The sequence below is a fragment of the Theropithecus gelada genome, chromosome 20, assembly GCF_003255815.1.
Source record: "Theropithecus gelada isolate Dixy chromosome 20, Tgel_1.0, whole genome shotgun sequence".
In the NCBI taxonomy this organism is placed as follows: domain Eukaryota; kingdom Metazoa; phylum Chordata; class Mammalia; order Primates; family Cercopithecidae; genus Theropithecus; species Theropithecus gelada.
The window spans coordinates 1,611,028-1,636,359 of NC_037688.1; the positions used below are offsets into that span (position 1 = coordinate 1,611,028).

At 55.6% G+C, this 25,332-nt stretch overlaps 1 protein-coding gene across 1 annotated transcript; it reads left to right on the forward strand.

Annotated features, from left to right (window-relative positions):
- Positions 1–527: 527 nt before the first annotated feature.
- LOC112614671 (plasma membrane calcium-transporting ATPase 3-like) lies at positions 528–25,332 on the forward strand. The gene is given in 12 exon segments (XM_025371375.1): positions 528–623; positions 689–868; positions 970–1,057; positions 1,542–1,648; positions 2,693–2,884; positions 4,363–4,378; positions 4,381–4,575; positions 5,286–5,497; positions 6,741–6,848; positions 9,322–9,504; positions 13,973–14,059; positions 24,524–25,332. Coding segments are annotated over 12 exon segments (1,785 nt in total). The 3' UTR covers positions 24,845–25,332.

Here is a 25,332-nt window from a genome sequence, read left to right on the forward strand (position 1 = left end):
CTTCTCAGATTCCAAAAAAAGAGTGCTAGCAAAGTCCTCCTTGTAAGAGTGGTGTGACTCTGTGTGATGAATTCACACTTCACAGAGCAGTTTCTCTGAAAGTTTCTTTCTTGTTTATTCTGAGGATATTTCCTTTGTCACCATAGGTTTCAAAGCGATACAAAATATCACTTTTCAGTTTCCACAAAAACAGTCCTTGCAAAGGGCTCCATGAAAGTGAGGCGTAACTATGTGAGATGAATTCACGTATCTCAAAGAAGTTTCTGAGAAAGCTTCTTTTTGGTGATTTCTATGGTCACCCAGGTGACCTTTCCAGACGCGAGTCTGATGGTGCCCCTGAACAGCGTAAAGCTTCCAGTGACTTTTCCCTGCCATGCCTCTACCATCAGGGCCTGGATCTGTGTCGTCACTGGTCCCCAGGGCCTGGCACTCCCAGGGCTTGACACAGTGAAGGAGGCAAGCACCTGCTCATTGCGGCTTGGCTGAGGTGGGACAGCCCTGCCACCCTCTAGGCCTCCTCTGGGCCCATGCCTCCACAGGGGCCCTGCATGGGGACCCATGGTTTGGCTTTACTGTCATCTCTGCTGGACTTTGGGCCGGCTGCAGATCTGGTGGAGGAAGGGGTACTGCTTCAGCCCAAAATACGTCTTGCCTCAATGACCCCACCCACCTCTCTTATATCTTCTAGGTCCCTGAAGCTATCCGAAAATGCCAGCATGCTGGCATCACAGTCCGCATGGTGACTGGAGACAACATCAACATGGCCCGGGCCATCGCAGCCAAATGTGGCATCATCCAGCCCGGGGAGGACTTCCTGTGCCTGGAAGGGAAGGAGTTCAACTGACGGATCCTCAACGAGAAAGGCGAGGTAGCACCCAGCTGTCTGCCACCCCAGACCTTCCTCTCCTTCCCCCATCGCCCTGTGTGCCCGCCCTAGCTCTGCAGCGTCCTTGCGCTTCCCCTCCCCAGATAGAACAGGAGCGGCTGGACAAGGTGTGGCCCAAGCTGAGGGTGCTGGCCTGGTCGTCTCCCACCGACAAGCACATGCTGGTTAAAGGTAGCCGAGGTCCCACACCCCTTTCCTGGGGTGGCCAACCTGAGGTTGTCTGCTTCCTGACACCAAAAGCCAGGTTCCCAAACAGGTCCCCAGGGCCTGCCTAGGAAGCTGGGTCCATTTGTCCCATTAGCCCAGAGCAGCAGGGCAGGGGCCCATGAGGGAACTGGGGTTTGGGGAGGGCCAGTGACTCCCTCCAGGTCACACAGCGAGTCTCTAGAAGCAGTGGGTCTAGAGCCAGGGACCCAGGGTCATGTCCCCAGGCCCTAAGCAGATCCCTACCCTCCCACCCTGGCCCTGTCACTCAGTGAGACTTGCTTACTTATTTGGGGATAGGAGATGATCCAGGTGACAGGGAGCACAGATGACTGGGACAGTCAGGACGGGGCAATCCTGAAGGGTTTTCACAGCCAACTTACCCCCATAGCTACACAGGGTTGTGGTGACAGATGGCCCCAGCCCTGCCCTGCCCTGATTTTTCTTGCAGGGATTATCGACAGCACCACTGGTGAGCAGCGGCAGGTGGTGGCTGTGACAGGGGATGGCACCAACGATGGGCTGGCCCTCAAGAAGGCGGATGTAGGCTTCACCATGGTAAGCCACCTGGTGCCAGCCCAACTCACCATGGCAGATGGGGCCAGCATCTGTCCCATGGACATTAGCTTTGTACCAGGAAGTGGGAGCCAGTGTTGGGGCAGGTTACAGAGTGCCTGAAGGTTCTTTCTCTCACATCCTGGCCACTTGGGCCAGCATGGGCTTGGCCAGTCAGGGGACATGTGGTTAAAGGCATCTGCTGTGATGCCCAAGGTGACAGTGGGCCCCAGACATACTGTGGAGAGGAAGGGGAATGGGGGGCAGGGGCTCATCACTGATGGCATTGCCCACCCCCAGTCCTCTCTAAATGGACTGTCATCCCCAGATGAGGTAAGCAGAGTCCCCAGATGTGCTCTTCCTCTGCACTTCCTTCCTGTTGCTCACCCACTGAGTAGGGTGGCCCTGCAGACACCACCCGCATGGCAGGTTGCAGCCCCACAGTGGCCCCACAGCCACTGAAAACAGCCGCTGAATGCAGCAACCTGGCGAGCGCCTCTCCCTGCCCTACCGAAAAGGAGTGCCACCCGGGGAACCCAGCCCAGTCCTTCCCAGCACCTGTAGCCCAGAAGGGAGCTCCAGCCCAAGCTTCAAGAGGTGGCAGCTGTCACAGGGCCAGGCTTGGGGCAGAGTAGAGGGCTGAGCAGCTTGGCACAGCTGCAGCTGCGCCTGCATGGGCAAAGACCCACCCGCCCAGGGTGTCCTCATGTAGGACTTCCCAGGGCTCCTTAGCCAGCAAGCGTCTCTGGAGTGCTAAGAACAGACCACACTGCTTGGTGGCCACGTGGTGGCAGCTGGGCTTTATGTGTTTATGAGCAAAGCCCCCCTCACTGTGACATGTGACAACTTACTGTTCATAGTACTAGAATGTGTTGCATAAAAACAACAACAACAAAAACAATGCTGTTCTTGGCTTTGGGGGGCGGGGTGGGATGTTATTCAGAAGGGGAGGGCAGGGAGTCAGCCCAGGTAGGCCAGGTGATCGGGAGGTCTGGGGAAGGGGCCCCCACAAACACTCTGTGTGTGTGAGTGTGTGTCACCCCGCAGGGCATCGCAGGGACCGACGTGGCCAAGGAGGCCTCTGACATCATCCTGACCGATGACAACTTCACCAGCATTGTCAAGGCCATCATGTGGGGCCGTAACGTCTATGACAGCATCTCCAAGTTCCTGCAGTTTCAACTGACGGTCAATGTGGTGGCCGTGATCGTGGCCTTCACAGGCGCCTGCATTACTCAGGTGGGTACTGGGGGCTGCTGCGCCCCTGCTGTAGGACACCTGGGCTCAGGCCTGAGGGCCAGATTGTGAGAGTGAGGGTTTTTTTTTCTTTGCTGCAGATTATTTTAGTTGACATCAAATTCACATGCCAAAAATTCACCATTTTCAAGTATACAATTCAGTACTCAAATTTTGAGAACATTCACCATGTTGTGCAACCATCGGCTCTATCTAGTTCCAGAAGACTGTCATCATCTTAAAAAGAAACCCTGTGCTCTTGAGCAGTCATCTCCCCATTTCTCCCCCAAACATCCCAGCCCCCAGCAACCACTCATGGGCTTCCTGGGTCTATGGATTTGCCTGTTCCGAACGTTTAATTCCTGTGGGATCAAATCATATGTGGCCTCTTGTATCTGGCATCTCGCTTAGCACCGCGTTTTCAGGCTCACACACACAGAGGGCAGGACCTTCTGCCTTTTCATGGCTTCATAACACTCCATGGCACAGATTGCCACATTATGTATGTCTATCCTGATGGACACAAGGCTTGTTCCCAGTTTTTGGCTCCTGTGAATGGTGCTGCCAGGAGCATCTGTGTATGAGTTTCTGCATGGGCTGTGCATCCCATGGGAACCCTTTCTCAATAGTCTCATTTTCCCCATTGGTGAGTGTCCAGATTTTCTTCACCCCCCCCTTAGAAAGAGGGGGGCAAATAAATACCTATTTGTTGCTGACAGGGATTTAAATTGCCTGCTGATCAACTTGGTCTTTTCAAAAAATTTTTTTTAATTGAGATAAAAATCACCTAACAAACTTCACCAGAACCATTTTAACCTTATGAAAGTACCTAACTCAGAGGTTTATATTCCTCCATAATGTTGAGCAACCATTGCCACTGTGTATTCCCAGAACACTCTCATCACCACCCCAAAAGGACACCCAAACCCCGTGAGCAGTCACTCTCTACTCCCTGAACCCCAGCCCCTGGCACCCACTCATCTGCTTTCTCTCTCTATGGATTTGTCAGTTCTGGAAGTTTCCTATGAATGGAATCAGACAGTACGTGGCCTTGTGTGTCTGGCTTCTGTGAGGCTGATTTTTAACCAACAACTCAGAGGAGCTGAGAAAAAAGGTCCAGTTCAGAGTTTCTGCCTCCTCCTGCCCCTGAGGTGCAGGAGACAAGGAGAGCAGCCCTCACTCTGTTGCCCCCAGTGGCAGACCCCATCGTCGGGCTGTTTTGTGGTCTGGGGTTTTTCACCTCCTGCGAGGGATTTGGAGCACACCTGCTGCCAGATGAGAGAAGAGAGGCGGGCACATGACATCCCAAAGAAAACGCCCTGCTAGCGTAAAGGCAATGTAGGGATGGAGATGTCTGTTTTCATGGGCATGAAATCCTGGTGATGTGGACCCCATGAGGAGCCCCCAGGAGCTACTGCGTTTCCACCCCCAACCTTCCCAGGCAGGCGGCCCATGGAAAGGTGACTGCCTCCTCTCCGTAGGACTCTCCTCTCAAAGCCTGCAGATGTTATGGGTGAACTTGATCATGGACACGTTTGCCTCTCTGGCCCTGGCGACGGAGCCACCCACGGAGTTGCTGCTGCTGCGGAAGCTGTACGGCCGTGACAAGCCTCTCATCTCCCACACCATGATGAAGAACATTCTGGGCCATGCCATGTACCAGCTCGCCATCATCTTCACCCTACTGTTTGTTGGTAGGCTGGCCAGGGGCACACGGGAGGCATTCGGGACACTGTCGCCACCACCTCGGGCTCAGATTCTGTCTGGTTTGTCTCCACTTGTGTCTCCGGGCCCAGTATGGGGTGAGACGCTGCAGTTCTTGACTGGACGGCACTCAGGGGAAGGAGCAGATGGGCCAGGCTAGCAACCCTGCAGCCAGGCCTGCTGGTAGCCTATAGCTCTTTCTCAGCCTCTCCCCCCAGGCCCCTGAGCAGCTGAGAAACAGTTCATGTCTTAACATCCTGCCGACGGCTGTGTAGGGTAGGCAGCCTCTACCCAGCCTCAGAGTGGACACGGTAACCCTAGGAACAGAATGGCCCACATTTACCCTGTGAAGATTGCTCCTGCGGAGTGACTGGGGTGTCGCACTGGAAGCTCTGAGGGAGGGGGGCTTGCAAGTGAGAGGAAGAGAAGGAGGGCATCTGAGGATAGCCAGCATTAAGAACATCCCTTCTTAACCTCTTCCTTCCTGCCCTCAGGCTCAGGGTCTGGCCCCTGGCCCAGTGGGGTCTCAGGACTCTGGTTGGTTGAGCCTGGGGTAGGTGTGGCTGCCTTGGGCCTTGGCTGTGAGCTGGAAGTGGCCGCCCCCTGAGACAAGGGACCCATCTCGGGAGCTACACATGGCAGTCTCGATCCTGAGTCATGCACTGAGGTGACTGCCTGAGTGGGGAATGTTGCTTTCCAGGGGAGCTCTTCTTTGACATCGACAGCGGGAGGAATGCGCCCTTGCACTCGCCACCCTCAGAGCACTACACCATCATTTTCAACACCTTCGTCATGATGCAGCTCTTCAACGAGATCAATGCCCGCAAGATCCATGGCGAGAGGAACGTGTTCGACGGCATCTTCAGCAACCCCATCTTCTGCACCATCGTTTTGGGCACTTTCGGGATTCAGGTAGGAGGGGCGGCTCTACTCTTGGCATCTGCCACTTGCAAAAGGTGGAGGTGGTGGGCTTCAAGGCCTCATGTCCACCCCTAGTACTGGCCTCCCCACCTCCACTCCCAGAAGGAGCCCCACCCCACCTGGCTTTCTTGTAGCCCCCTGTCCTCTCTGCATGTCGGAGCAGGCCTTCATCTTCCAAACATTGCTGGCCTTGCCCTGGGTTAGCGTGCTGGCTTCCAGAAGGGTTTCATGAGCCTTCATCAGAACTAAGTTTTCTCACAGATGCTGAAAGGAGTCCTCCCTGGCTCCCTCTAGGTCTGCCTTTCCCATTTCTAGCACTTAATTCCTTGGCATGAGGCTGCCATAGCTCCAGAAGTTTCTTTTGGAGATGCCCTCTGTGCCCAATGTTGACACACTAACCTCTGCTTAACACAGTGCTGTGGACAGGCTGGTCAGCGCCACTGTCTAGGAGGGGCTAAGTGTTCTAAAATATAGTGTATTTGTAGAGAAAATGAGGTATAGTAAGTCCAACAGGTCAGGAGACAGTTGCTATTGAAAGACAGTTTATGACTCACAGATCCCAAGAGGAGAGCACATGCCACACCATAGGAGCCCACATGGGAGAGTACCAAGCAGGAGGCAGGGTGTGAGAGCTGGGGACAAGAGCCTTTGCTGTGGTTCCCTCGGGGAGGAGCGGGTGAGGCAGGGCTGGTAGGCTCAGGACTGACTAGATTGCATCATTGAAGCAGTTCTAGGGCATAGGGGTGTTCCCTGGCTGTCTGGTACCTGGTCTTGGGTAATGAGCACAAGGGGATAGTGGCCCGGACTGTGACAGTCCAACAGAGGACAGGGTCAGTTTACATTTGGAAAGCTCACCTCTGGGAATTGAATGCCTCCTGAGGAGGCAGGAGGCCAAGGCAAGGTGACCCCAGCAGATTCTAGGGTCCTCCAGAATGAGGCGTATCCAGTGTGCCCACAGTGTGGGTGTCACAGCCTGTCTTGCTGAAAATAGGAGCATGGTCAGTGGAGCCGGGCCCAATTCCGAGGCTGGAGTCAGTAGGTGCCTGGCACCCAGAGGCGGTGGAGGCCATGTGCTGCTCTGTCATGGCACCCCCGGCCTTGTGGTTCTCTCGCAGGGAGCAGCCTATGCACCTGGGTGAACTGACCAGGGTGGCTGGGCCTTCAAGGGGCTGGAGAACAAGGGTGGCTCAGGAGCCGCAGCTGGACCTTCCTCTCTCCCACTTGCCCTTTGCAGATTGTCATTGTCCAGTTCGGCGGGAAACCCTTCAGCTGCTCCCCACTATCCATGGAACAGTGGCTCTCGTGCCTGTTTGTTGGTGTTGGGGAGCTGGTCTGGGGACAGGTGAGTGACAGCCCTGCCCCTCATTCCAGACTGCCCTGCAGACAGCTTCTGTGATGGGCCCACTTGCCCTAACCCTGCTTCAGAGCCTTGGGGTCCACACCCCAGGAAGCACACTGCGGGCTCAGGCCTGTGACACATCAGGACCCAGGGACAGGCCACAAGGGAAGGTGTCAGCAAAATAATGCAAAGGAACATGGCTGGGATATGACAGGGCCCAGGAAAACTGCCCACAGCTCCCCTTTCTATGATAAGAGCCAAAAATTGCCCCTTCAAAATGGGTAGGTAGTTTGGGAAATCCCCACATATTTTAAATCAATCAAACGGCACCCTGATCAATAATCCATGGGGTGAAAGGAAAGTCTCCAGAGAAATTAGGAAATATTTTGACCTGATGGAAAGGACAGAGAGCCCCACATCGAGTTCTGTGGGCTGCAGCTGAAGCTGCACACTGGGAAGTGTCTAGGACCCCACAATTAGATCAGGAAGAAACAGCCTGGGTATTCAGGATCCGCTTATCTCTGTCTTCATCCGCTCCGACTGCCATAACAAAATATCATAGACTGGGAGGCTTAGACAACAGACAGTTACTTTCTCAAAGTCCCGGAGGCTGGACATCCGAGGCCAAGGAGCCAGCGGGGCCAGTTCCTTGGTGAGGGCTCCTTCCTGGCTTGCAGACAGCCGCCTCCCCACTCTGTGCTCACATGGTAGACAGAGGAAGCAAGGTCTCTAGTGTCTCCTCTCCTAGGAGCATTAATCCAGTAGGATCAGGGCCCCACCTTGGTGACCTCATTTAACCTTGATCACTTCCTTACTCCAAATCCAGCCACGCTGGGCACTAGGACTTCAACACATGAACTGGAGAGCATAGTTCAGTCCATAGCATTCTGGCTTTGTTTCTTTTTCTTTTTCTTTTTCTTTTTTTGAGATAGGGTCTTGTTCTGTTGCCCAGGGTGGAGTGCAGTGGTATGATCACAGCTCACTGTAGCCTTGAACTCCCAGGCTCAAGTGATCCTTCTACCTCAGCCTCCCAAGCAGCTGGGACCACAGGCACATGTCACCACACCAGGTTAATTTTTGTATTTTTTGTAGAGATGTGTTTTGCCATGTTGGCCAGGCTGGTCTTGAACTCCTGACCTCAAGTGATCTGCCCCAGCATTAGTGTCCTCGGGGACAGCCCACCCAGTTCCTCTGTTTCATGTTCAGAATTCTCAGAATTCTCCTTTCCCTCTGCTACTGCACCTCACCTCCCAATCACGCTTGAACCTGGTTGCTCCATGGAGTCCCTTCACTTTCCAAAACCTGGACTCTAACCACAGCCCAGAGGGGTGCCAGGCCCTCTTCTTGCTCTTCAAGCTCCCAGGCCACTGGTCTTCTGGTCTCCCCGCCAGGAACGTGGTACCAGCCTGTAGCTTGGTCTCTCAGGGCTACTGGGTTGTCCTTTTCATTTTTAACCTTGTTCAGTTACAAAGATAAAACATGTTCAAGTGAAAAATGAATAGAAGGGAATCTCTGTGAACCAGTCCTCAAGTCACCTCCTGGCCACATTCAACAAAGACACTGGCATAGACACACAAGACAGACGAGACATCTTGTTCTAGAACTCCAGATGCCCATCATCCCTTTCTGTGGCTTCCCCTGCGTCCTTCTATACTGTTCCCCCAACTTCCCAGTGGCCTGCAATACGCAAAGCCATGCCCTCTCTTCACTCCTGCCATGCTCCTTATCCAGTCACCCTTTCCAGCTGTCACCCTCCTTGTCACGCCCCACCCTCCCTAGCCCCCAATGCACAGGTCTTCTCTAGGCTGGTCTTCCCCCAGGGGATGCCCTCTCTAGGAGAGACTAGGCCAGAGCTCCAGCTGTCCTCTCCCAGGGGAGCTGCGCAAACAGCACCTGTGTCTCCCAGCAATGGTGTGGAGTGACATGCAGGGAGTATTGTCAACCAGGGCAGCTCACCTGGACCCCAGTGTCCAGAGCTTTTCTTGGGGTGGTTCGCAGAGCCATGCCGTGGTCACATGGCTGACCTCCGTCTCCAGCCCTCTGGAGGTCCAGCTGTTAGTGTAGACTATGGGGCATGGTCCCGAGCCCCCAGCCCCGGTGAGCCATGCTGCTGTCAGGCAGGATGTTCCAGGGGCTTAGCAATCCCTCCCAGGAGCCCTTGCTGCACAGCGCTCCACTCGGGCCTCTCCCCGGGCCCTTTGGCTATATGGAACTCCATGGAGGAGGGGCAGGCCCAGAGCTCCACATACTCCCGATAATGCATCTCAGCCCCCTGAGGGAACACTCCACCGGTTCTCCAGGGGCTGCCAGTTCCCGGGGAGCTGCTCTAGCTTTACTCCCTTTGCTTAGTCACACACACAAAAAAATGACATCCTTTGGAGGAAGGAGGCCGGCATCTCCCTCTGGAGGGGGACTTTATGCTAGGCAGATGTTGCTCAGCCCGGCTCTCACGGCCACTTCCGTGTGGCTCTCCCAGTTCATTGCCACCATCCCCACCAGTCAGCTCAAGTGCCTGAAGGAAGCTGGGCATGGGCCTGGGAAGGACGAGATGACCAACGAGGAGCTGGCCGGAGGCGAGGAAGAGATCGACCACGCCGAGCGGGAGCTCCGCAGGGGCCAGATCCTCTGGTTCCGGGGCCTGAACCGGATTCAACCACAGGTAAGCCCTGCCTCGCTGTCGCCCTGGCACTTCCACCCCAAGAGGGTAGAGGCAAGCTGGCCATCAGCAGCCGAGAGCTGGCCGTCTGCACCCAACACCCACAGGGAAACCCTCTGGTCTTGCTGCCAAGGTCACAAAAATAGCTGCCAGTGTCCCCTTTGCCATTCCGGGGTGTGTCCGCTGATGGCTGTGGCACTGAGGTTGCCTCTCCCTGACACCTCCTTCAGAGCCCAGGCATCCCCCATAGCTAAAGGTGTGTGTGGGTGACTAATGGCTCTCTCAGAGGCACAGGCCAGCACTGTCTTCATCACTGCTAGGGCTCCCTTTACTTGGCGGGAATGGCCCCAGGTCATAGGCAAGTGACATTCTCGGGAAGACAGGCCCATTTCAAACAGCCACCAGTGAGCTCAAGGTTCGCTGGATGACACTGTAAATGCGATGGGGAGACTTCATTTGGGAAGTAGACTCTGGCCACCGAGTTGGTCCTTTCTGCTCATCCAAATCACCAAGGGTTAGGGCTGGCCAAGACCAAGGGCGTCAGCTGTGTTCCTCTCTGAAGTCAGATAGCCACCACTGCCACCAGTATCAGGTGCTTGCCAGAGCTACCCTGCTCCCTTGTTCCCATCTCCTCCCGGCCAACATTTTTGCCAGAATGCTCCAGACTCGCTGTGTCTCCACACCCCTCCCTGGAACTCTCTTGTGATCCCACTACAGCCTGGCCTCTGCCCACCACTCCCCAGAAATGGCGCTCGCCTAGGTCTACAAGCTCCCTTCCGGCTCCTGGGGTCGGGCTATCCCTGCATCGTTCCTGCCTGCTGTGGGCACTGCCTGGAGACTTGCTGTCCTCACCCGCCTGGCACCCCCACCTCCTGCTCAGCCCTCGCCCCACCCTGCTATGGCACTTGAGTGCTGAAAATCCTGGCCCGGGAGGAAGAAAGAGCCCATGGGGACCCCACCTGCGTCCTGGCCCCTCTCCCACTGCAGCCCCTGCAGCCTCTCCCTCATGGCCTGCCCCTCCCCCAGCAGCCTCCAGAGGGCCACCCAGCATGCTTCACACTCCACCTCCTTCTGCAAGGCCTGGGCCACCATCTCTCAGGTCACAGCCATCACTCCCTGCCCCTCCAGGCCCCGTCCAGGATCCCCAGTTGCAATGCCCCTGACATGGAGCGACTGATTCTCCTCCCTGAGGTCCTGCCAGAGTAAGGACACCACTGCACACTTGGCTGTGGAGCCAGGGCCCGCCTAAGCCACCAGCCCCAGCTCAAGCTGAAATAGGCGGGGACTGAGGCCACACCCCTTCCCAGGGTCTGTCACACATCACCAAGGGCTTGTCCCAAGGAATCATCCATGCAATTTGCACAAAGCTGTTCTCGGTGCCCTGGGTCCTGTATTCCCTCCCAGTGATCTCAAGGGCCTAGTCTCAAGGGACCCAGCCTCAGGGCAGCCCCACTCCCCAGGCCTCAGCCTCCTTTGCTTGCCTTGGCTCAGTTCAGCCCCTCCAACGCCGCCCTCGGCAGTGGGACTGGTAGAGCCTCTCTCCATTGTCGTAAGGATGAAGTCCACGCTCCTGACCATGACCTTCAAGCCTCTGCCTCTTGGTGTCACCCCAACCTTCCTGCACCCTTGCACCCCCGGCTGCCTTTCCAATCATGCCCTCTGCCCGCCTGTGCCACTGCACCTCCCCAACTCCCGCTGCATCCCCTGAGGCCCTCATGCTTACGAAGCCCTCTCTGACTCCTCTCACTCACACGGGCTCCTTGCAAAACTTTCCAGAGCTACAGAGTCCCCAGAGACCACGATCATGCAAGGTTATGTCAAGGGGCACCAAAGAACTCCACATTTAAAGAGCCCCCAAGGAGTCCAAGGGGCCTCTCCAACTGAGAACTGGGAGATGAGGCTGGCATCCTAGGCACCCAACACAGCGTAGCCTGGGAAGGGTGTCTTAGGTCTGGACTCCGAACACTGTTACCTATGGCCTGGCCTGGTCAGAACACAGAGAGCCCCGGTGAGGAAGGGGAGCAGGCTTTGTCGCCAGATGGCCTGTGTCTCCCCTCCCGTGTGCAGGGGCTAATGCCTCAAGCACAATGCCTGGACAGGCCAGGGGTGCAGCACAGATAGTCTCTTCTCAATCCCTGCAATATATTTCTGTGCTAAATCTTAAACACATCAAATGTTAGAAGCAGCACTCACATCTGCCCCAGTGCCCTGCTAGAGGCCCAACTGTGCCTTCTACGAGACCATGCCTATGAGCCCCCCAGCTGCCCCCAGATGGGCTGTTGTGCTACAGAGCCCAGAGCCCAGAGCTGCCCAAGCCTGGGGTTGGGGGTGAGGACAGCAGGACATTGCCCTTCGGTGGCCCACTTCACTCCTGCCGCTGCAGCCAAAGGCAACGTTAGCTTTTCCAGCAGCTGAGACAACAGCCCTGCCCTGACCTGAAGCATCAGTGGTGTCAGTGGTACACTGACCACCTGTGTGTCTCCTGTCCTCTGTATGTGGGGGCCACTGCAGCCTGGCTAGTAGAAGTGGGTCCCATCGGTTAGAGTCTTAGAGTTCCAGGCTGTTTCAATTGTCGGTGCTTACAGAGACATGGGCTGGTGAGTCCCCTGCTTTACCTATGAGGAAACAGGGTGCACTCCTTCCCCTCGGCACAGCCGATCTGACTCTTTCATGGGTTCCTGACCCCCATGGTTTTTCGCTTTGACTTTGTCACATCCAACTCACCATGTTTCTCAGGAATGCTGAACCAGTCGGTTCTTTTAGCCAGCTGTGTAAGAGCATCTGCTCTCTTTGATTCGAAATACCTGCTTGAAAAATGGAGGTAAAGCTTGGGAGAAGCCCGTCAGGTTGTGCGTATGCCCCAAGCCAAGAAAAACATTTCCTAGGCAGCTGGCCCCAGGTTTCTGTGTTTTGGGAACCACAAAAATCGCTCCCCAGATTTTGGAGGCCGGCACATGCTTTTCTGTTGCTAAGTGAAGGGATTTTGTAACCTGCTCGCACCATGGTTCCATACTAACATATCAATGCACCAGATGGACAGGGTGTCATTCCAGAATAAAAGAGTCCTTCAAACCCAGAGCATGTAGCTTTTTGAAGTGCTCATGACTCGGTCTGTCTTTTTTGCATCCCATAATAACCCAAAAAGAAGCTTCATTAGCGACTGGGCCTTGCTCCTGGCTCAGCTCTTGGGCTTCCAGGTATGGGGTGGTGGCGACTGTGGTATTGTCACTGATGGGGCTCTCCCACTGGGACACCGTCTGTAGCCAGGCCAGACCAATGCAAATCCGAGGCAGGAAAGGCATCTTTCCTACCCCTTATCACTTTTGCCACAGCAAGAGTCCTCTCCTGAATCTAGACAGGAGATCCCCCTGCAAGCCACCACAACGCCATCACATCAACCATCCTCCTTCCGTGCACTGATATACTCAATATGCGTTCCTCATGGTCGCAGCCAGTGCCACGAGGTACCCCTTGTGACAAGCGAGTGAGTGGGATGTGCTGGGCAGAAGGGGACTAGGCAGGCTGAGAAGGAGGAGTCCTTTCCACAGCGTGTCAAGGGTTGAACTGGCGTACATCCTCATTTTGGCTGGTGCAGGGGGAGTCTGAACACTCAAGCTGCCTTCTTCCATGAAGCCCTGGCCCGTATCAAGATACCCAGGTGAACCTGGTGGCCATCACATAGCACTGCAGGGCTCGGGCAGGAGCAGGTAGCTTTGGGCTCCAGATACGAACACTGGCTTTGCTCTTCACATCATCTCCAGCAAGATGGACATGAGTCCCCATGCCAGCCAACGGCAGGTCAGGAAATCCAAAGACACTGGGTCAAGGCCCTCCTGCAGGCCTCAGTTTCCCCAGCCTCGCTTCCCCTTCAACTTGTAGGAAGCTGTAAGAGTGGGGACAAAGTGAAGCCATGGCTGCCAGTTGGTGGGAGAATCCCCTCCTCCGCTAGGTCTATTCTTCTGCTGAGGTTTCGAGGGGGCACCCCCCGCCCAGTCACTCGGATGAGCCACAGAAGCTGGTGGAGATGGGCAGGCAGACACAGCATGGGGCACAAGTCCTCCGGGTTTAGAGGAAGCAGGGCGGATTCTTATAGGAGCCTGTCATATCCCTCAGGTGTGTTGGGGAGGGAAAAAAAAGGTTGAGAACTATGAAGTACTTCCTGACAAGTGGCTTGCAAGGGGCATTTCTGACATGTTTGCAGTGTGCCCTGACTTGTGACCCCCTTCCCTTCCCAATCTCATGACCACTAACCATCTGCTCAGCAAACCCTCTCTTGGTGGGTGGCACAGAGGCTGGCATCAGTCAGGGCCCTGTCCAAACATTGCCAGCTCCCAGTGAGCAGGGTGACCTGGTGAGGCTTTGCTGTCACCCTGTGTGCCCAGTGGTGGCCCCTATCCTTGCCCAGCCCTCCCCTCCGCGATAGCCTGGACAACAGTGCAAGCCAAACTTTATCTCATTTTCTCTCCCACAGATGGAGGTAGTGAGTACCTTCAAGAGAAGCAGTTCAGTTCAGGGTGCTGTGCGCCGGCGGTCTTCGGTCCTCAGCCAGCTTCATGACGTAACCAATCTTTCTACCCCTACTCACGCAATTCTCTCTGCTGCCAATCCCACCAGTGCTGCTGGGAGTGAGTCTTGACTTCCCTTTTCTCTCATAAATGGCATCTCTGGGGAAGAATAAGCCTCCCCAGCTCAGCCTTCTCTCTTTTCCAGTCTTGCATTCCGCTCACCGTGGCTTTTCTGTTCTTTACTGCCCTGTCAAGTCCTTCCCGCCAGACGGTGTCTCTCGAAAGCCATATTCTTTTATGAAACGTATTCAACCCATGGCACTTCCGGACCTCCCGTTCTTTGCTTTGTTTGGTTTTTGGGTTTATGTTTAGTGCTCCTTGTGCCATTGGTTCTCTTTTCTTGAACTTGTCTGCCTTTGCCGATGGTTCTTCATGAACTTGGGCCACTTCTGGGGGTGTCTGGTGTCAGGCTGGGGCCTTGCTCAGTGTTTAGTGGTGCAACGTCAGGGCAGCACGCGGGCTCAGGGCCGCCTTTCCGGGGCTGGAGGGGTGGTGGGTGCCTTTCCCACACTGTTTGCCGCAGAAGAATCCAGCCCCCGTACCCAGGAACTGGAGTGGCGCTTCCAGCATCCTCCTTAAAGTGGTTTCCTAAGGATGCTGCTGTTGCCTGTCCCCAGGTGGGCTCAGTGCTGGCCAGTCACTACTGCACAGGTGGCGCCTGCCCTGTAGGCCTTGCCCCAAGCCACTGGGTGTTAGAGGTGTCCCCAGAACTGGCGCTCAGAGGCCGGGTATGTGGCCAGGTGTTCCTGAAGCACCTTCACTCTTTCCAAACGAGCCTCAGGATCAGACCTTAACCTGATCCTTAACCCACACTCTCTCCCCTCCTTCCTCTGAGAAGCTGAGAGAAACCACTTTTCTTCAAGACGTTGCCACAAAAAGTTCCTACCATGTTGGTCACAGTTTAAAGAGAACCCAGGGGCTATCCTAAGGAGGTAGAAACTTCCATAATTGCTCACATCTTTTTACAAAGACAAAGGGAAAGCCACTCTATTGCTGACCCCACCACCCCAATGGGAGAGAATGTAGGGAACCCAGTGGCTCCAGCCAGGCAGCCTGCTTTCTCCAACAAACTCAAGAGAGTTTATACACCAAATAGTAAACCTTCACACGTAGGCCCAGAGCCCTTGTCAGGATGGTTCTGTGCTACCTCTTTCCTTTCCTTCTAGCAAGCCCCTGAAGCGCTCCCCTCTGCCAACATGAACAGGCCACTCCTCTGCAGATTGGAGTCCTTAACCACACCTTTTTCCATCACAGACTCTTCCAGCTTGATTTCTTTTCTTTTCCTGTCTTTTTTTTTTTTAGGAACTGGTGAGAGGTGCCTGGTGGGGGTCACCCCTCCTCTTGAATAAGCTGTCATTTTGGGCCACTCTGTCGTTTAAGGAAGGGAGGAGGGCCATCCTGTCCCCCTTGGGAACAGAGCACGTGTGCTCACACACACACGCGTGCACATGCACACACACACACACACTCACACACTTCTCCAAACCACAGGCCACGCACACCTCCAGCTTGCTCCACACTCATCATGGTGCCACCTACCCTGGTCACAAATATTGGCCAACACTGTGGCGGTTGGGCTGAAAAGCAGCCGGTGCCTCCAGTGCCCTAGACATGGGCCCAGAGGGGCCTCGCCATCACTCCACCCAGAGAGGCCGACAGGAGGCTCTGCCAAGTCAGTTAAGGCCAAAAATGGTTCGTGGCCTCCCAGCACCTTCCTTCCTGGGAGCTGAGGGGCAACAAGGGGCATGGCTGTGCCTCAGCCTCCCTCCCCCTTGACTTCCTCCGTATATCTCTTTGCCATCTCTCTCTGTGTTTCCTGTCTGTCTGTCCATCTGCCCATTTGTTGAGTTAAGGGGAAGGCAGCCACCACGGCCCCACTCCATGCGTTCCTCAAGCCTTTTCCACAGCTCTGGCCTCATCCCACCCCAGGACCAGCTCCTTGTCCCTCTCCAGGTCCAGCCCAGCCTCAGTGGGGCCTGCTGTCTCTTCTCCCTCTGGATTCCTCCTACTTCCTCCCTGGGGCGGCCTCTTGCTCCTCTCTTCCTTGGCTCCTAGCACTTCTTTCCTGCCTTCATTCCGTGGCCATCTGTCCCCCTCCTCCCCACCTCTGGAGCCTGGCAGTGCCAGGTAAGTAGAGTGGGAGAGACGCCACCCCTCCTGCTGTTCACGAGCTATTCCATGGGGGCCGTAAGTGGCAGATAGCCAGAAGGAGAGCAGCTGTCCCTTGCACACTATGTGCTCCAGCAGAAGGTGGGTGGCAGGGCCCTCTGAAGAGGCCCATCCCAGCTGAACATCAGCATCCCAGAAAGGACTCTGCCGTGGAGGAAGATGCTGGCTGGGGACCTGGCAACACCAAGGACGTGCCCACTTCTGGAAGCCACCCGCCAGAGCCACCTCCTGCCATCATCACAGTGCAGCAGATTGGTTTATAACTCAGAACCCAACCCCCACTCCACGCTTCAAGGACCCCAAGCAATCACCAAGCCCAGCACCCTCATCCTAGAGATCAGGGCAAGGAGGTTGTCCCCAAGGGCCAGGACCTGCCCTGGGTCCCATAAGCAGCCAGGTCTGGCAGAGCGGGGACTAGCACCAGTGCCCACCCTCTACTTGGAACTTTCTGGTGGATGAGAGATGCTCCGAAAGCTGCGACGGAGCTCCCCTAGACAAGAGGGCTGCCCCAACTAGGCCTGCAGGGGCGTCAAGTCACATGGTTTCCTAAGGCAAACCCACAGTTTCCCATCCTCTTTGCCTGCTCCAAGCCAGGCTGCCTTTCAGCCCACCAGGAGTCTGGGGCTTTTCTGGGCACTGGAGCTGCCTTCGTCCCAAGCCTTTACCAATGAGGACCTCAGGCCCTCCAGGGAGAAGGGCCAGGGGTTGGTACCATGACATCCCCTCACCCTGTGCCCCTGGGGCCAATGCAGGAAGTAGCAAGGGGATGACTAGGAGGGGTATAGAGATTCGGGATCGCTGGGGCTCAGTGCTCACACACTTGAGCCTTCCCCACCCTGTCTAACCTCCCATGCCTTTGCTGCTTCTGGACTCAGGAGTCCCAACACAGGCCCCGTCCCTCCTCTGCATGCATTGCCAGACTATACCGGCCACAACTTCTGATCCCCAGCTCCAGGCAGCCTCCACTGCCCCTCCCCTGCCCAGTCTGGTGACTACCCTGCACCATGCCTCAACTACACACCCACACACCGAGGCCACAGTATCACTATCTCTATTGGGTATCCATATTCTGGAGAGCTGGCCAGGGATAGCTGGTTCAGTTACTCAGGTCTACCAAGGGTAGAAGGCCCAGGGGGCTATGTGTCTGCCCCTAGGAGGGACAGGAGGGTGCAAGATCATTTGGAAAGTCCCCCCGAAACCACTCGAGAGGACTTTTATGTCTGTTTTCCACTGGGACACACAGACACACCCCAGCCACGCATCCAAAGTCTATCCTTCCGGCAGCACCAACACCAGGCCTGTGTGAGATGTTTGCTATTGGAGTCATTCCTGAGATGCCACCTGACCTGGCCCAGAAAAGGGCAGGGGTTGGGCAGCAGACCATGAGTCTGGTCTCCTGTGGCCACTGGGGGTCCCTCAGGGCCATTTAGTTCTGGTTAATCATTAGCTGGAAACAGATCACAGCAGTTGCTTGGTTTTATTGGCTTTTGCAACATGAAAACCGTTTGGCCAAAGGGGCCGAACAGGGCCACATGAGTCCCAGGCTTTCCCTGGATGCTCCTTTCCAGGGCCCAGGGCGACATGCTCACCACACTCACAGCCCCATGGTGGAAGGAGTCTTGTTTTCTGGAGTTTGCATTCTCAGAAAGGTCATGTGCTTTGAGCCAAGCCTCCCTACCTGGTTTCTGGGAATGGAGTATTGGCATTTTTTCCTCAGATCTTTGATAGTCTGCACCCTGCCTCCATGCTGGAAGCAGTAGCAGCCCTCCCCCAAGAGCCTTGCCCTGCCCTAGGCTTTCCTGGAACCCTGGGCCCTACCACAGGGGAATGCCCTTCCAGGCAATTCCTAAAGTAGACACCAGAACACAGCCTAGGGCAGCCCAGAACCCCTGGTCCAAGGCCCTCCCCATCAGGCACTCTGAGTGTGGACTCCCAAGCTGGGAGCCAGGGCCAGAGACCTCCCAAGTCTAATTGGAGGTCCTGCACCTGGATTCAGCCCGTACAGAGGCAAGGGCTCAGCTGGGCCCTCCTCCTGGGTCCTCTTTAGTCCGAGCACCCAACAGGCCTGGGACTCGCCGCGCCCAGGTCAGTTGAGCAGCTCAGTGCTGATGTCAGGAGCACAGGCCTCGGCTCACACGGTCCTGGGCGTGAGTGTGTACACAAGGTGGGAGGCAATTTTCATGAAACTTGCCAGCTGCAAGCAGTTCTGGCTTGCCAACACACACAGAACCATGTCTGTCATTTCCTTTCTTTGGTTCGATTCCTTGGGGAAAGAGCCAGCTGTGGAGTTTGCATTTTCATTTTTCCTAATTCAAGCATGTCACATCCCCATGGGGGAGAAAGGGGCCTTCCCCTTGCCCTTCCCCCACACAGGGAAGTGAGACCGAAGTCATCTTCTCCTCAGTGTTCAGGCTATCTGAGCTTGGCTTCTCATTGCCTGAGTTGACTGATGGTTCATATTGCCACAGGCTCTTGAGGACACCTTTGTTGCTTTGAAAGCAGGGTTGTTTTGGGCCTGGAAACCCTAAAGTTCTTGGCGAGAAGTTCCCCATGGGTCTCCCTGGCTGCTGTGTTCAGAATCTGCTCTAAATTCAAAGCTCAGATGCCTGGGGAGCTGACAGGTTCCTGCCTCCAATGGAAGGTTCTGGACCGGTGGTTGGTGCTGAGCAGTGGATAGGCAGGGAGGAAATCGACCAGAAGCATCGGAGCTCTGTGAACCGTAGTGACTGAGACTGAGCAGAGAGCACGGAGCCCCCCAGGCCAGCTGATGCCCAGCAGAGAGGCAGCAGGATAGGGCTTGTTTCTGCTTGAGGAATTAGAAGGAAGAGTGAGAAGGTATCAGGCACACCTTCTGTCGTTTCCGTTGTCACTGCGGGTCAGGAGCCTTTGCTTTGATTGTTCTCTTTTCCTTTCCTTTTTCTACTCTTCTTGGTCCTTCGCTTGTCTCCCTGCTTCTGCGGCCCTTCTCCACCCTCATCCTCCTCCCAAGCCCTGCACTGCAAACTCCAGCACTTGAAGGCTAAGCAGGGGCATGTCTCCCCATGTCCCCATGCACATGGCGGGCACCTCCACTCCAGCTGGCTGGCAGTGGTGTCGCAAATGGCACTCCATACCTGCACCCCTTCTGCTTTGGCTCAGTGTGGCCAGGGATGGGCCTTGTCAGTCTGCAGAGTCACTGGCCCTGTGTAAGGCTCAGAACTGCTCATCCACGCAGGTCAGGAGCCCAGGCCAAGCCCACAGCACCCAGCATGTCTCCTCTGGGCAGCTGGTAACAAACTGCCAGGGACAGCCTCTCTAAGGATGCGTACTTGAGCTAAGTTCAGAGGAAAGAGAAAGGCCAGCCAGGCAGCAGAAAGGGCAGGGGTCATGGCTCCGGGGAGCCCCTGCGTGGGGCATTCAGAAACAGCTCCAGCCAGCTGGGCATCGCAAAGTGGGCAAAGAGCCATGGTGATGGCTGAAGCCAGCACAGGAGACTGATGCCAGGCCATGTGGGCCCCAGATATTCAGCCTCGTCCACTGAGACCCTGCTGGGTGCAGTGAGCCAGACAAACAGACCCCTGCCCCAGGGAGATACCTTCCAGTGAAAGGCGGATGGAGGGGGCACTTGAAGGAAGGAGCAGAAGTGGGCACCGTGCTGCTGGGGGAGACAAGAGTGAGGGGAGCCTTCCCGGTGTGCAGTGTGGCCGGAGCAAAGGCCCCCAGGTGGGATGTGCTGGAGGCTGAGGGGTAAAAGAGGGCAGAGTGAGAGAGACCGGGGCAGGCTCTGAGGGCCACAGCCAGTGGAGGGCTTGTAGCCGGGGAGACCAAGACACGCTCTGGTTTTTGGGCTGCCATGCTAAGGGCATGGAGGGGTGGGGACGAAGGGTAGGTTCTGGATGGCGTTTGAAGGGAGCCACGGGGCTGGGGCCAGGGGGTTGGGCCTGCTAAGTTTGAGACCCAGCTTAGACGCCTAAGTCTGGAGCCGGAGCCGGAGCCGAGAGGCTGTTAGCCAGCAGATGGAATGGAAGGCCGAGGACCAGAAGAGAGTACCTAGACCCAGAGGAAAGGCCCTCGGGTGTCAGGGATGGAAGAGGAGGAGGGGCTGGAGCAGTGTCGGACAGCGCTGGGGTACTATGAGGAGTAAAGGACTGTGGCCTCTCAGGGTCATCAGCCACGATGGGGAAGAGAGAAGTGTGGCAGAGGGAGACAGCAGGAGGACACAAGGAGGTGGGCACACATAGTGGGGAGCCACCTCGCCTCCCCCGGATGAGATGGGGAACCCCCAGCCCAACCTGACCCTCCTAGGGGCATCTCTCCCTGAAGAATGCTTTCTTTTCCTTTCTTTTTAAATTGTCCTACAGTGAAACGGGCTTTTTGGGGTACAGTTCAATGAATTTCCACACAGTCAGGACGCAGGCCAGTTCCAATGCCTACTGGAAGGTTTGGAGCCAGATGGGGGACCAAGAGTCTGACTCGGCAGCCAGAGAGAGCTCAGAAACTCCACCTGGAGAAGGGACAGGAAGGATAGAGGGCTTTGCTGGTGGGGGTTGCGGTCCCAAGGGGACCCCAGGACCCCAGGCAGGACATAGCAGCAGCAATGGAGGTGGGGAGAGGCTCAGATGTGGAAGATGCTTTTGAGTTAGGGTAGGGCCCACAGGACATGCGGATGTCTGGTGCATAGGGTCAGGGCGTCAAAGCACCTCTGAGGTTTGGCCAGAGCCCTGCACTGGGAAGGCTGCTGGTGGGCAGAGTTCAGCTGGAGCACTGATAAGAGTTCTCCCTGGGCCTCCTGCAATTTGAGAGGTCCCTTAGGCGTCGAAGGGGGGACACCTGGGAGGCAGCCAGGGCAGAAGTCTGGCAGTCCAGGAAAAGGTGGACGTGGTGCAGCTGGTATCTGCAGTATTTACAGTGACCTGATAGTCTATAAACAGCATTGACAGCCTTGGGGGCCATGAGATTCCTTTGGGAGTAGTAGAGGGGGGCGCATCCTGGGTTGGGAGTAGAGCAGGAGGTGGTGCAGGAGCCTGAAATGAGGACAGAGTGAACCCAGGCTGGTGGAAGGAGGGCATCCTCGAGCACCCAGGTAGGAGTGCAGCCCTCTGGGATGGGCCTCTCTTAGAAATTTTTGCTGCTTTCCATTGAATCAATCTCCTGGGAATTGACTGCATCCTTCAGTGTTGGGTGGGCTGAAAACACCCTACCCTAAGACCAACACCAAAACATTGTTTAATGGCCCAGGATTAGAATGCAGGGAAAATAGAGCCTGGAGGAAGCTGACTCACTGTCAGCTGTAACAGACTCACCAAGACTCCAGCCAAGCTTAGCACCCCCGAACAGCAGAATGTTGAGGGGCAGCCCTTCCATCCTGCAGTGGTTCACTCCGTCACTTGTGCATTCCCCAAGTGTCTGCTGAGCAGCTGCTCTGGGCCAGGCTCTGGTGTTAAGCCACAGACAAGGCAGATGCCATCCGGGAGGGGCAAGCTGGAGCAGCTGGTGGGACTGGAGTAGCAGTAGCAGCAGAAGCCCAGCCTGGAAGGAAGGACTGGTTCCATGGCCTGGCTGCCCTTTGTGGAGGTCTTTGGAGTTGAGCCAGGTGCTGTGAGATCTGTGCATAGGTTTGAGCAGGGGCCTGGCCTGATCACACGCCCCAGGTCTGAATGAGGCCACCAGCTCAGTGAGGAGAAGGGTGTGGCCAAGGTCACCTGGTGTACTGCCAGCAATCTCACCCCACACAGCCCTGGGGTCAAGGCCTGCAGCATTGTGTCCTTTTTGTGACTTGACGGGCATGGGCAACAGCTGGAGTAGGAGATGTCCCAGGCAGCTTCCATACCACAATCCTGTACCAGAAAAGGCCTAAATAATGAGGCAACATCTGCATTGGCTACAAAAGGTGAATTCTGTTTCTTTTCATTAAAAATGTCAAATTATTCTCAATTTCTGTGTTACCCCTAATTCAGAAACCAGTCTGGAGATAAAGGCCTGAGTGAGAATAGCTGACCATCTGCCGTCTGGCAGATGTGACTTTCCCGAATCCAGAGAAAATCCTAACCAGATTTCAGATAGGGTGCTAGAAAATTCCAATATGGAGCTTTTTGGCTCACTTTTATTATTATTATTATTTTAAATAGGAACAGGGAGTATCACTCTGTTCCCCAGGTTGGTCTCAAACACCTGGTCTCAAGCGATCAGCCCACCTCAGCCTTCCAAAGTGCTGGAATTACAGCCGTGGACCACCAAGCCTGGCCCTGGCTCACTTTTTGCACTGGAGAGGTGATGAGGTTGGCATCATTTCAACTGTTCAGGAGCACTGTGCTTTGCCTAGCTGAGCCCCTGCAGGGCTGAAAGAAAGTCACTGAAAAAAGGTAATTCATTGTCTAAACTAGGGGGCGGCTAACTTTTCCTATACAGAGCCAGAGAGGAAATATTTTTAGCTTTCCAGGCATGGTCCCTGCTGCCGTGACACAACTGTGCCCTTAAAACAGTAAAACTTTATTAACCAAAACTAGCAGAGAGCTGGGGTTAGCCCTTGAGTAAGCCCTGACACCTTGTCTAAATCCAGAAAACCAAATCCTAAATAGAACCTTGGCCCCAGAAATGCTTCAGAACTCCTAATGTGTCCACCTGCTCACATAGGGAGGGGAGAACAGGTGTTGGATGAACCCCAGGGTCTGCCTGGAAGCTCAGCGCTCTGTCTGCTGCCCCCTATAGGGATGGCAGTACAAGGTGGGCCAGCTACCACTGGCGGCTGTGTGACGCTGGCCTGTGCGAGGCCAGGCAGAAGTCTCCCCATCAACTCCTGGCTTCTAGAAGCAGGAAGGAGCCCAGGCTGAGGGGCCAGGGAGCAAAGAGAGGCAGCAAGGACTTGAGTGCGTGAGGCAAGGTGGAGAATCCAGAGGAGGGAAGAGCTCATTCTTGGAGCAGTGCCCTGCTGGAGGGTCAGGGGGCTTCAGAGGTGCCATGAGCTCAGTTGGGGGCAGAGGGCCACTGTGCTGGGGGAGTGTGGGGCACAGCGGGAGGTCTTTCCTGCAGGGAGTTCTGCTGATCTGAGGTCTGCTAACTCCTGTGGGGAGGGACCACCAGGGAACAACACAGAGCGAAGCCCGGGGGGGTGGTGGAGACGCAAGTTTTGGAATGTCTGACTGGAAGATGGAGGAGGAGACGGGAGAGAGGACGGGGGAGTGAGGCCAGAGGAGCAGGGGCACCAGATTGAACCAGACCCAGTCGGACTCGGGGGCTATGAGGAGGCCACAGGGGCATCTGAGCAGAGACAGGCTTTAGTGGGTGCAAATCAAGAGTGTGGCCATTTTCGTCTCAAATACCTCCAGCTGGGGACTGCTGGGCTCTCTGGCCTGGAGCTCTGAGTACAGGCCTGGGCCACAGTTCCTTGTTATAGCCAGATGGGCCCCAGCACGGTGGCCACGGCGGAGAGATATGGACAGAGAGGAGGAGGGACAGAGCCAAGCCAGAGCTCTGGGGCACACAGGGACAGAAGAGAGGGCAGTGGAGGAGACGGGGCCAGAGCAGCTGGTGAGGTGGAAGAGGGCCAGGCAGGGGCAATGTCAGGAAGCCATGACAAGTTTCCAGAAAGAGGGATGATCATCTGTGTTGGGTGCCCTGAGGGATCAAATAAGACGAAGATGCAGAAGTGGACAGCGCAGTTAGCTGCAGGGGGACTCTGGGCATGGCAGGTCCCAGCTCCAGCCATGGGAGCTGGGGGATGGAGGGAGACCCATGCGAGAAAGACCGGCAGTGCCCATAGGCTGGGAACTTGCTTATACCAGCAGGTACTTCCGACTTTCTGGTAAGATCGAGAAGAGAGCCCACTCACCAGCATTCTCTCCTTTTCAAATCGTCTTTCTTTTCTACCAAATTGGAATTCAGAGTGGGCAGAGACCCGGGAGGTCACCGAAGCCAGTCGTCCCCCCGGGACAGGGAATTGGGAGGTCGCAGCCACGAGCCTAGTGCAGCACTCTCGAGTTCCAGAATACCTGCGCAGCTCAGCCTAGAGAAAGACACTGCCATCTTTTCCTGCATGCAGATCGGTTGACGAGACCAAGGCCCACACCCGAAAACCCTTTCCAAAGGCAGGCAGAGCCACCCCATTCCGTAGCAGCCCTCCAACAAATGGGTGGACATTTCTCATGCCATGACCCCCAGCCATTGATGTGGGTGGAACTTACCAGCACCAGCTGGCCACTGACTGTCTCCTTCCTTCTTTCCTACCTTCCTTCCACCTTTCCTTTCCTTTCCCTTCCTTTTCTCCCTCCCTGCTCCCACATCGGGCCCTGTCCCTCCATCTCCCACTCCAGATCCGGGTGGTGAAAGCGTTTCGTAGCTCACTCTATGAAGGCCTGGAGAAACCAGAATCCAAGACCTCCATTCACAACTTCATGGCCATGCCCAAGTTTCTGATCAATGAGTACACCCACTACATCCCGTTCATCGACGACACGGACATGGACGAGAACGAGGAGCACCTCCGGGCCCCCCAGCCCCCATCCCCCAACCAGAACAACAATGCCATAGACAGCGGCATCTACCTGACCACGCATGTCACCAAGTCAGCTACCTCTTCAGTGTTTTCCTCCAGTCCCGGGAGCCCGCTCCACAGCATGGAGACATCCCTCTAACAAGAACTTGTCTCAGCACATGTGCACACGCACACTCGGACTCACACGAAGTCACATGCACACATGCACGCACACACACATATAGGGACCTGCACACCTGCAAAACGGGGGAACAACTAAGGTGGCTGAAGACCTTTCTGGCAGGGCATTTGCAAGAAGCCAAATCCATTCAACAAGGGTGCAGCCTGCCACAGGCTCCTCATCCGGACTGAGGAAGATGAGGACGGGGAGGAGGAAAAGGAGGAAGAGGAGGACAAAAAGGGGGAGGAGAAGGTTCTTCATCCGAAGGAGGAAGGAGAAGAAGTAGAAAGTGTGAAGAGCTGAGTTCCCCACCTTTTTTTCTATTGATGCTTCTTTTTTAACGAACTACAGTTTCACCGCGTGTTTGCTTTTGGGCTGTGCAGTGGGCAGGGGGCTGCTTTGGGTTTATTGGGAGCTTTTGTTGCACCCATGAAGGAGCAATCAGGTCAGCATATTCATGCAAAAAA